The 12,500-nt window shown below is 42.7% G+C and overlaps 1 protein-coding gene across 1 annotated transcript in view; it reads right to left on the reverse strand.

The window, feature by feature from the left end:
- Window positions 1-8,188, reverse strand: part of LOC139424122 (xylosyltransferase 1-like) — a 48,358-nt gene extending 40,170 nt beyond the window's left edge. The window contains exon 1 of the mRNA XM_071175819.1: window positions 7,803-8,188. Coding sequence (XP_071031920.1) covers window positions 7,803-8,081 — 279 coding nt within the window. The 5' untranslated portion in view covers window positions 8,082-8,188. The remainder of the gene's footprint in view (window positions 1-7,802) is intronic.
- Between the last annotated feature and the right edge of the window lie 4,312 nt (window positions 8,189-12,500).

Raw genomic sequence — 12,500 nt, forward strand, 5'->3', positions numbered from 1 at the left:
ACCTATCACCATAGACCACCCCTCAGCCACTCCCAGCCCATCCCACCTATCACCATAGACTAATTTGTATTGAGCAGATATTCCCATATATTTTCGATAACTTCATATGTGACATAACTCCTCCGTTTCTATTCATAATATCTTTAATAAATATAATACCATGAAAAAAAAATCCATAAAGAATGTTTTTTTTTAATTAAATCAGTTTATTTGAGTTTAACCATTACATTTGTTGTAATATTTGTTCTATCTTTTCAGGAGGATAAAACTGAAATTGTACCCAGCTTTGTACGGCTCGTTTAAGAAAGGGTGATACTTTAAACAAAATATAATTTTCAATTAGTCAGAAATGAGAAGTTGTGATCTGTTTGAAGGCAAAAGAGCAAGTTTTAAACAAAGGACGAGCCTTCCTTAATAATCTCCTGGAGATCCATTCTGGGTTTAAGTATAACTTATGTATGAGTGAAGCTTTTAGTGAAAGGTTTAAAGCTTTAATATTTCATGATTTTACCCCCCACCCAAACTAATATTCATGATTAAAATAGGCACGTTTAATTTTGTAATGGTTTAGCATTCCAAATAAAATGAAATATATTTTGCTCATTACAAAATGAGTCATCTGGAGTAGGCATTGCAGAATCTTTTCTATTTTTGTTAACTTTCTATTGAAATTAATTGTGGTAAGTTCATTTATATTTTTTGAGATGTAAATACCAAGTACATCTACTTCACCATCCGCCCATTCTACAAGGTGGTGTAAACACTGTGTTTTTTTTAACGATCCCAATACTTAATATGGTACACTTGTCATAATTAGGTTTTAATACAGAGAGGCTAAAAAAGTGATCAAGATATTCAACGAGACTGTACAGGGATCCAGATTGAGACTGTACAGGGATCCAGATTGAGACTGTACAGGGATCCAGATTGAGACTGTACAGGGATCCAGAATGAGACTGTACAGGGATCCAGATTGAGACTGTACAGGGATCCAGATTGAGACTGTACAGGGATCCAGAATGAGACTGTACAGGGATCCAGATTGAGACTGTACAGGGATCCAGATTGAGACTGTACAGGGATCCAGATGGAGACTGTACAGGGATCCAGATTGAGACTGTACAGGGATACAGATTGAGACTGTACAGGGATCCAGATTGAGACTGTACAGGGATCCAGATTGAGACTGTACAGGGATACAGATTGAGACTGTACAGGGATCCAGATTGAGACTGTACAGGAATCCAGATTGAGACTGTACAGGGATACAGATTGAGACTGTACAGGGTTTCAGATTGAGACTGTACAGGGACTCCTGTATTTCTAATCCCTTGATGCTCTTGTTGGATCTCATTTTAATAGCTAGCATTTCAATGGCCATAATAAATAGATATGGAGACAACGGACAGCCTTGTTTTACTCCTCTTAAACGCTCAATACATTCTGAGAAGTAACCATTGTTTACTATTTTACATCTGGGGTTGCTGTACATAACTTTAACTCATTGTATAAGAGATTCACCAAAATGAAAGTAATCCAGGCATTAATATTTCAATTCTAGTCGTACTTTATCAAATGCCTTTTCAAAATCTGCTATGAAGACCAGACCTGGCATCTTCGATGTTTCATAATGTACAATTGTTTCAAGTAATTGTCATATATTATCTAAAAAATTATATTATCTCTAATATCACAGTGGGTACGAGACCTGGAGAGGCCTACAAGCCACAATGTCTCGCACCCACTGTGAAATTTGGTGGAGGATTGGTGATGATCTGGGGGTGCTTCAGCAAGGCTGGAATCAGGCAGATTTGTCTTTGTGAAGGACGCATGATTCAAGCCACATACAAGGTTGTCCTGGAAGAAAACTTGCTTCCTTCTGCTCTGACAATGTTCCCCAACTCTGGGGATTGGTTCTTCCAGCAGAACACTGCTCCATGCCACACAGCCAGGTCAATCAAGGTGTGGATGGAGAACCACCAGATCAAGACCTTGTCATGGCCAGCCAAATCTCCAGACCTGAACCTCATTGAAAACCTCTGGAATGTGATCAAGAGGAAGATGGATGATCACAAGCCATCAAACAAAGCCGAGCTGATTTAATTTTTGCGCCAGGAGTGGCATAAAGTCACCCAACATCAATGTGAAAGACTGGTGGAGAGCATGCCAAGACGCATGTAAGCTGGAATTGAAAAATCAGGGTTATTCCACCAAATATTGATTTCTGAACTCTTCCTAAGTTAAAACATTAGTTTTGTGTTGAAAATGAATAGGAACTTATTTTATTTGCATTATTCGAGGTCTGACAACACTGCATCTTGTTTGTTATTTTGACCAGTTGTCATTCTCTGCAAATAAATGCTCTAAATTCAATATTTTTGTTTGGAATTTGTTAGAAATGTTGTCAGTAGTTTATAGAATAAAACAACAATGTTCATTTGACCCAAACACAGACCTATAAATAGTAAAACCAGAGAAACTGATTATTTTGCAGTGGTCTCTTCATTTTTTACAGAGCTGTATGTTTGGTAATAATGGACAGTATCTATTTATATATCTATGGTAATATTGGACAGTATCTATTTATACAGTGCCTTGCGAAAGTATTCGGCCCCCTTGAACTTTGCGACCTTTTGCCACATTTCAGGCTTCAAACATAAAGATATAAAACTGTATTTTTTTGTGAAGAATCAACAACAAGTGGGACACAATCATGAAGTGGAACGACATTTATTGGATATTTCAAACTTTTTTAACAAATCAAAAACTGAAAAATTGGGCGTGCAAAATTATTCAGCCCCCTTAAGTTAATACTTTGTAGCGCCACCTTTTGCTGTGATTACAGCTGTAAGTCGCTTGGGTATGTCTCTATCAGTTTTGCACATCGAGAGACTGACATTTTTTCCCATTCCTCCTTGCAAAACAGCTCGAGCTCAGTGAGGTTGGATGGAGAGCATTTGTGAACAGCAGTTTTCAGTTCTTTCCACAGATTCTCGATTGGATTCAGGTCTGGACTTTGACTTGGCCATTCTAACACCTGGATATGTTTATTTTTGAACCATTCCATTGTAGATTTTGCATTATGTTTTGGATCATTGTCTTGTTGGAAGACAAATCTCCGTCCCAGTCTCAGGTCTTTTGCAGACTCCATCAGGTTTTCTTCCAGAATGGTTCTGTATTTGGCTCCATCCATCTTCCCATCAATTTTAACCATCTTCCCTGTCCCTGCTGAAGAAAAGCAGGCCCAAACCATGATGCTGCCACCACCATGTTTGACAGTGGGGATGGTGTGTTCAGCTGTGTTGCTTTTACACTAAACATAACGTTTTGCATTGTTGCCAAAAAGTTCAATTTTGGTTTCATCAGACCAGATCACCTTCTTCCACATGTTTGGTGTGTCTCCCAGGTGGCTTGTGGCAAACTTTAAACAACACTTTTTATGGATATCTTTAAGAAATGGCTTTCTTCTTGCCACTCTTCCATAAAGGCCAGATTTGTGCAATATACGACTGATTGTTGTCCTATGGACAGAGTCTCCCGCCTCAGCTGTAGATCTCTGCAGTTCATCCAGAGTGATCATGGGCCTCTTGGCTGCATCTCTGTTCAGTCTTCTCCTTGTATGAGCTGAAAGTTTAGAGGGACGGCCAGGTCTTGGTAGATTTGCAGTGGTCTGATACTCCTTCCATTTCAATATTATCGCTTGCACAGTGCTCCTTGGGATGTTTAAAGCTTGGGAAATCTTTTTGTATCCAAATCCGGCTTTAAACTTCTTCACAACAGTATCTCGGACCTGCCTGGTGTGTTCCTTGTTCTTCATGATGCTCTCTGCGCTTTTAACGGACCTCTGAGACTATCACAGTGCAGATGCATTTATACGGAGACTTGATTACACACAGGTGGATTGTATTTATCATCATTAGTCATTTAGGTCAACATTGGATCATTCAGAGATCCTCACTGAACTTCTGGAGAGAGTTTGCTGCACTGAAAGTAAAGGGGCTGAATAATTTTGCACGCCCAATTTTTCAGTTTTTGATTTGTTAAAAAAGTTTGAAATATCCAATAAATGTCGTTCCACTTCATGATTGTGTCCCACTTGTTGTTGATTCTTCACAAAAAAATACAGTTTTATATCTTTATGTTTGAAGCCTGAAATGTGGCAAAAGGTCGCAAAGTTCAAGGGGGCCGAATACTTTCGCAAGGCACTGTATATGGTAATATTGGACAGTATCTATTTATATATACAGTACATGGTAATATTGGACATTATCTATTTATATATCTATGGTAATATTGGACATTATCTATTTATATATGCAGTACATGGTAATATTGGACAGTATCTATTTATATATACAGTACATGGTAATATTGGACATTATCTATTTATATATCTATGGTAATATTGGACATTATCTATTTATATATGCAGTACATGGTAATATTGGACATTATCTATTTATATATACAGTACATGGTAATATTGGACATTATCTATTTATATATCTATGGTAATATTGGACATTATCTATTTATATATGCAGTACATGGTAATATTGGACATTATCTATTTATATATACAGTACATGGTAATATTGGACATTATCTATTTATATATACTGTACATATGGTAATATTGGACAGTATCTATTTATATATACAGTACATGGTAATATTGGGCAGTATCTATTTATATATACATGGTAATATTGGACAGTATCTATTTATATATGCAGTACATGGTAATAATGGACATTATCTATTTATATATACAGTACATGGTAATATTGGACATTATCTATTTATATATACTGTACAGATGGTAATATTGGACAGTATCTATTTATATATCTATGGTAATAATGGACATTATCTATTTATATATACAGTACATGGTAATATTGGACAGTATCTATGTATATATGTACATTGTTTTTAGAAACAGCCCTTCAGCAAGCCCCTATTCCCTTTATAGTGCACTACTTTTAACCAGGGCCCCTCCCTCCCTTCTTCTCTCCCTCTCTCTCCCCCCCTCTCTCCTCTCTTCTCTCTCTTCTTTCTCTCCTCTCTCTATCCTCTCTCTCTCCTTCTCTCTCCTCTCTCCTCTATTCTCTCTTCTTTCTCTCCTCTCTATCCTCTCTCTCTCCTTATCTCTCCTCTCTCCTCTATTCTCTCTTCTTTCTCTCCTCTCTCTCTCTCTCTCTCTCTCTCTCTCTCCTTCTCGCTCAACTCTCTCTCTCTCTCTCTCTCTCTCTCTCCTTCTCTCCCTCTCTCTCCCTCCCCCTCTCCTCTCTCTATCCTCTCTCTCTCCTTCTCTCTCCTCTCTCCTCTATTCTCTCTCTTCTTTCTCTCTCTCTCTCTCTCTCTCTCTCTCTCTCTCTCTCTCCTTCTCGCTCAACTCTCTCTCCTCTCTCCCCTCTCTCCCCTTTCTCCTCTCTTCTCTCTCCTTTCTCCTCTCTCCTCTCTCTCTCTCTCTCCTCTCTCTCCTTTCTCCTCTCTTCTCTCTCTCCTCTCTTCTCTCTCTTCTCTCTCCTGTCTCCTCTCTTCTCTCTCCTCTCTTCTCTCTCTCTCTCTCTCTCTCCCTCTCTCTCTCTCTCTAGATCACAAGACATGTTACATCTAGTTCAAAGTAATGATGGGATGTAAAAACAGATCAAGGATACAAGTGGCACCACACATTAACACACACACACACACACACACATATATATATATATACACACACATATATATACACACACTTAAACACATGCACAAATGTACAGTACACACACACACACAGACAGAACGGTACAGTATGTAGGTTACCACAGCACCTAGACCAACACATCATCTGATAGATATAGACCAGTAACCATACAGTATAACACATCATCTGATTCTGATAGATATAGACCAGTAACCATACAGTATAACACATCATCTGATAGATATAGACCAGTAACCATACAGTATAACACATCATCTGATTCTGATAGATATGGACCAGTAACCATACAGTATAACACATCATCTGATAGATATAGACCAGTAACCATACAGTATAACACATCATCTGATAGATATAGACCAGTAACCATACAGTATAACACATAATCTGATTCTGATAGATATAGACCAGTAACCATACAGTATAACACATCATCTGATTCTGATAGATATAGACCAGTAACCATACAGTATAACACATCATCTGATTCTGATAGATATAGACCAGTAACCATACAGTATAACACATCATCTGATTCTGATAGATATAGACCAGTAACCATACAGTATAACACATCATCTGATTCTGATAGATATAGACCAGTAACCATACAGTATAACACATCATCTGATTCTGATAGATATGGACCAGTAACCATACAGTATAACACATCATCTGATTCTGATAGATATAGACCAGTAACCATACAGTATAACACATCATCTGATAGATATAGACCAGTAACCATACAGTATAACACATCATCTGATTCTGATAGATATGGACCAGTAACCATACAGTATAACACATCATCTGATAGATATAGACCAGTAACCATACAGTATAACACATCATCTGATAGATATAGACCAGTAACCATACAGTATAACACATAATCTGATTCTGATAGATATGGACCAGTAACCATACAGTATAACACATCATCTGATTCTGATAGATATGGACCAGTAACCATACAGTATAACACATCATCTGATTCTGATAGATATGGACCAGTAACCATACAGTATAACACATCATCTGATTCTGATAGATATGGACCAGCATGAAATAATGGCATCAGGACGGGTAGAGGAGACAGGAGACGTGTCACAATCCTCTATCATCAGCATTCTCTCAACACACTTACACACACACACACACACACACACACGCACACGCACACGCACACTCTTTCAACAGTAGCCTAGAAATTCACAGGGATATATAAAACACTACTTAACAACCATGCACTCTGTTATCAAATATAGACAAAATAAACGGGAGGAAGACAAGGAGGAGATGAAAATAAATGGCCGTCGTTACAAAATCACCGTCGGTTCTCTGGAATTTGGGACAACTTGTGTATCCTGTGAGAACGATAGAGAGGAAGTGTACACGTGCGCTACTAAATACATACACAGGCACGCACGTACGCACACACTGTCTGTCGGTCTTTCAGACAGAACTCTACCCCTCCTTCTCTCTCTCTTTCTCTCTAAATTAATCTTTAAACTCCTACCTAAGCCTGTCTGTGGCTATATTATCCCACCCACGAGTCTACCACTGTACCAGAGACTGCGCAACACACACACACACACACACACACACACACACTGATAGCGCCCGACAGTAGCCCACAGTAATAGACTGGCTGGTCACTAGAAAACTGCCACAGGTCAGACGTAAAAGCAGCGTAGGAGCGCGTTACCAATAGAGACCAACTCTACATTAAAGTAGACCTATCCGATTAACCGTGTCGCTCTCTCACGCTCTCCCGTGGTCCATTATCACACTAGTCTAATATATCACGATGATTCCTAAAGATTGGTTAGTTTACACCAGTTTATCAACATCTATGGGTAACAACAGCTAAGCAACATCTTTGTCATCCAAATACACGCGGACTTCTTGCTTCGTCTGATGACAACAATTCCAGCCTTCCTACCCTACAATACAATACAATAAACCACGCGTAGTGGGGGATGGTAGCATATCAAATTAATGGTAATCACGCTAGTCGTTATCTTTTTTTAATCGTCGTTAAAATTACTAAATAATAGGCAGACATAAATTCGCTCCCTACTCTTACCGGTTGTTGCTTGTGTCGGACAGCCGTTTTCCCAAGCGGAGGTTGGTGATGCCTCTTTGGCAGCCCGCTCCGGGGGTACTGGCTGTAGGCTTTGTTGATGCCCCCGACTTGGTCCCTCTTCTCCCGCCTACTATTGGCCCCTTCGCCCGCTTCTTCCCCGGTATCCAGGGTACTAAAGTTCCACACGATCAGCGTCTGAACCAGGAGAACTGTCAGCGCGACTATCAGCGCTGATTTGGAGCGGCGAGCCAGCTTGCGACCGCACATATTGCCAACCATATTTCTCACTCTCCCTCTCTCTCTCGGCTCTCAAGCTGCGAGCTGCCCCCGTCGGGTAAGCGCTGACAGCAGGGGTGGCTGAGAGGGTTTCAGCGCCGCCTGCGTCTATGGATTGGAGCTACTGGCAGGGGGGACTAGAGAGCGAGAGAAGAGGGGAGGGAGGGAGGAAAATGGGGGTGAATCGGCTGAGGTTTGAGATGAGGAGAAAGAGGAAGACTACGAGAGAGGACGCTGCGCACTCTTGTGGTGTTGTCCACACATGACCTCCTATTTAAACGTCTAGTTTAGACCAGGGGTCAGCCTGCTACTGGTGCTGGACAGCTATAGGATGTGCAGGGCAGGTTTTTGTTCCAGCCCTTCCTCTGACACCGCCTGGTATAGAGGTCCTGGGTGGCAGGAAGCTTGGCCCCAGTGATGTACTGGGCCGTTCGCACTACCCTCTGTAGTGCCTTGCGGTCGGAGGCCGAGCAGTTGCAATACCAGGCAGTGATGCAACCAGTCAGGATGCTCTCGATGGTGCAGCTGTAGAACCTTTTGAGGAACAGAGGACTCATGCCAAACCTGGAACTCTCCAAGGTATCTCACCGGAACTCTCCAAGTTATCCCTGTGTGTGTGTGTATGATCGAGGGTGGGAGCGAGATTTAGAGGGAAGGAGAGAGGTAGAGCGAGATAGAGGGGGAAAGGGAGGAAGAGAGAGAAGGGCAAGAGAGGGGAGACCCATGTGGCCTGTGTTTTCCATAGTTAACCTGGTTTGACTCCTACTGGGAGTCTCTCTGTGCAGAGAGGCATAACACCAAGAAAACAAATAACAAACAACTCAACCACTAACTGGAAAGACAAGAAGAGGAGCTTGTCTTTTTTCCAAAATAACTTATCATTTTTCCAAAATAAAGAGCCCAAGCTCTGCTGATCTGATAACATGCGGTATACTCCTTCTAATACGTAGGATGACACATAGTACAACCTCCCCTCCATTCATCCCCCCATTCCTGCCTCACTCTCTCTCTCTCTCTCTCTGTACCCCTTCCCTCTCATCTCTCCCTCAATCAAGGCTCCTGAGTGGCGCAGCAGTCTAAGACACTGCATCTCAGTGTTAGAAGGTGTCACTACAGTCTCTGGTTCAAATCCAGGCTGTATCACATCTGACCGTGATTGGGGGTCACATAGGGCGGTGCACAACTGGCCCAGTGTTGTCTGGGTTTGGCCTTCATTGTAAATAAGAATTAGTTCTTAACTGACTTGCCTAGTTAAATAAATATATATAATAATCCTTCACTGTCCCTCCCTCCGATCCCTCCCTCCCTCCGATCCCTCCCTCCGATCCGATCCCTCCCTCCGATCCCTCCCTCCGATCCAATCCCTCCCTCCGATCCCTCCCTCCGATCCCTACCTCCGATCCCTCCCTCCCTCCGATCCCTCCCTCCGATCCGATCCCTCCCTCCGATCCCTCCCTCCGATCTGATCCCTCCCTCCGATCCGATCCCTCCCTCCGATCCGATCCCTCCCTCCGATCCGATCCCTCCCTCCGATCCGATCCCTCCCTCCGATCCCTTCCACCGATCCCTCCCTCCGATCCGATCCCTCCCTCCGATCCCTCCCTCCGATCCCTCCCTCCGATCCGATCCCTCCCTCCGATCCCTCCCACCGATCCCCCCCTCCGATCCCTCCCTCCCACCCAAACCATCACAGTGTAATAACAGAAATAGAACATGCATATACACACACCTTCAGTTCTTGTTTCTCTTCAACTGAGTCCCAAAATGGCACCCTATTCCCTAACAATGGCACCCTATTCCCTAACAATGGCACCCTATTCCCTACAATGGCACCCTATTCCCTACAATAGCACCCTAATCCCTACAATGGCACCCTATTCCCCCCATAGGGAAGGTGTAGGGTATAGGGTGCCCTTTGGGACTCTGTGACTCACTAGTTTATCCAACCACTGAACTGAACAATCAATCCCTAACCAGACAGACATAATAAAACACGTCATGCTTTTATCGTTCAATTAATGAATGACTGAAGTGATAAATGTTTCATAAACAAGTTTGCCGGGGCGGGTTGGCGGTCGGTTGGTTACCTACGGTACCACTGAACTGGGATAAATCATTCAGATGACATTTGCCGATGCTCACTCTTTAGAAGCTAGTATGCACTTCATTTGAAATGTTGTATTTGGACTGGAAAAGGGACTTTACAAATTGGTAGTTAGGATCAAATCAAATCAAATTTATTTATATAGCCCTTCGTACATCAGCTGATATCTCAAAGTGCTGTACAGAAACCCAGCCTAAAACCCCAAACAGCAAGCAATGCAGGTGTAGAAGCACGGGATTAGGATTGTTATCAGGAATTTTCTCTGAAGCATTTCTGTTCAGACTGTGTTGATGTGAGCATGAACACACACACACACCTGTTTAAAGTGTGTTTTCTGTTCAATGTGTGTGTGCGTGCGTGTGTGTGTGTGTGTGTTCAGTGTGTGGGAATATTATGTGTCCACACTATAGAGTCCTTTATGTGACTCTAGTGTGACCCAACCAGGACCAGTCAACGACTACTTGGAGAGTCCAGTCGTGTGTGTGTGTGTGTGTTATCACATGGTAACATCTCCACACCTGATTAATGAATACCACACAACTAGAAAGAGATTAACATGGTGAATACCACACAACTAGAAAGAGATTAACATGGTGAATACCACACAACTAGAAAGAGATTAACATGGTGAATACCACACAGCTAGAAAGAGATTAACATGGTGAATACCACACAACTAGAAAGAGATTAACATGGTGAATACCACACAACTAGAAAGAGATTAACATGGTGAATACCACACAACTAGAAAGAGATTAACATGGTGAATACCACACAACTGGAAAGAGATTAACATGGTGAATACCACACAACTAGAACGAGAAAAACATGGTGAATACCACACAACTAGAAAGAGATTAACATGGTGAATACCACACAACTAGAAAAAATAAAGTGACTTGTTTCTTTTTACTGCCGCCCATTTCTGATGACAGTTTTTTTATGATAGCATGTTTAATAGCCAATAACAACTACTGTTAAAGTACTTAATAAAATACTTGTTATGATCAGTCTGACACGCACACGTTGTGTTCTCCCTGTTTTAATCAAATACAGTACATCTTATACGAAGAAAAAACACATTCATGTCAATAACGTTTTACTGTGTTGTTTGCTCGCAGTAGTGTGTGTGTGAGTTTGTCTGTGTGTGTGTGTGTGTGTGTGTGTGTATGTGTGTGTGTGTGTCTGTGTGTGTGTGTGTGTGTGTGTGTGTGCGATAATTGCTTGCAGTAGGTTAGTGGCTGTTAGTGTTCTCTCTCTCTGAGGAAGTGTTAACATGGCTATTTCCCCTCATTCTCTTTCTCTCCTCTCTCCACCTCTCTTTCCCTCTCTCCATCTCTCCTTTCCACTTGTCTCTCCTCCACTCTCTCCAACTCTCCTCTCTCCACCTCTCCTTCTCTCTCCTCCATTCTCCCCACCTCTCCTCCATTCTCTCCACCTCTCCTTGTCTCTCATCCATTCTCTCCACCTCTCCTTGTCTCTCCTCTATTCTCTCCACCTCCCCTTCTTTCTACTTCACTCTCTCCACCTCTCCACTCTCTCCACCTCTCCTTCTTTCTACTTCACTCTCTCCACCTCTCCTTGTCTCTCCACCTCTCTTTGCCTCTCCTCCATTCTCTCCACCTCTCCTCCATTCTCTCCACCTCTCCTTGTCTCTCCTCCATTCTCTCCACCTCTCCTTCTTTCTACTTCACTCTCTCCACCTCTCCACTCTCTCCACCTCTCCTTCTTTCTACTTCACTCTCTCCACCTCTCCTTCTCTCTCCACATCTCCTTCTCTCTCCACCTCTCCTCCATTCTCTCCACCTCTCCTTCTCTCTCCTCCACTCTCTCCACCTCTCCTTGTCTCTCCACCTCTCCTCTCTCCTCCATTCTCTCCACCTCTCCTTTTCTCTCCACCTCTCCTTCTTTCTCCTCCACTCTCTCCACCTCTCCTCGTCTCTCCACCTCTCCTTGTCTCTCCACCTCTCCTTCTCTCTCCTCCACTCTCTCCACCTCTCCTCGTCTCTCCACCTCTCCTTGCCTCTCCTCCATTCTCTCCACCTCTCCTCGTCTCTCCACCTCTCCTTGCCTCTCCTCCATTCTCTCCACCTCTCTTTGCCTCTCCTCCATTCTCTCCACCTCTCCTCGTCTCTCCACCTCTCCTTCTCTCTCCTCCACTCTCTCCACCTCTCCTCGTCTCTCCACCTCTCCTTGCCTCTCCTCCATTCTCTCCACCTCTCCTCGTCTCTCCACCTCTCCTTGCCTCTCCTCCATTCTCTCCACCTCTCCTTGCCTCTCCTCCATTCTCTCCACCTCTCCTTGCCTCTCCTCCATTC

The sequence above is a fragment of the Oncorhynchus clarkii genome, chromosome 13, assembly GCF_045791955.1.
Source record: "Oncorhynchus clarkii lewisi isolate Uvic-CL-2024 chromosome 13, UVic_Ocla_1.0, whole genome shotgun sequence".
NCBI classification, from domain to species: Eukaryota; Metazoa; Chordata; class Actinopteri; order Salmoniformes; family Salmonidae; genus Oncorhynchus; species Oncorhynchus clarkii.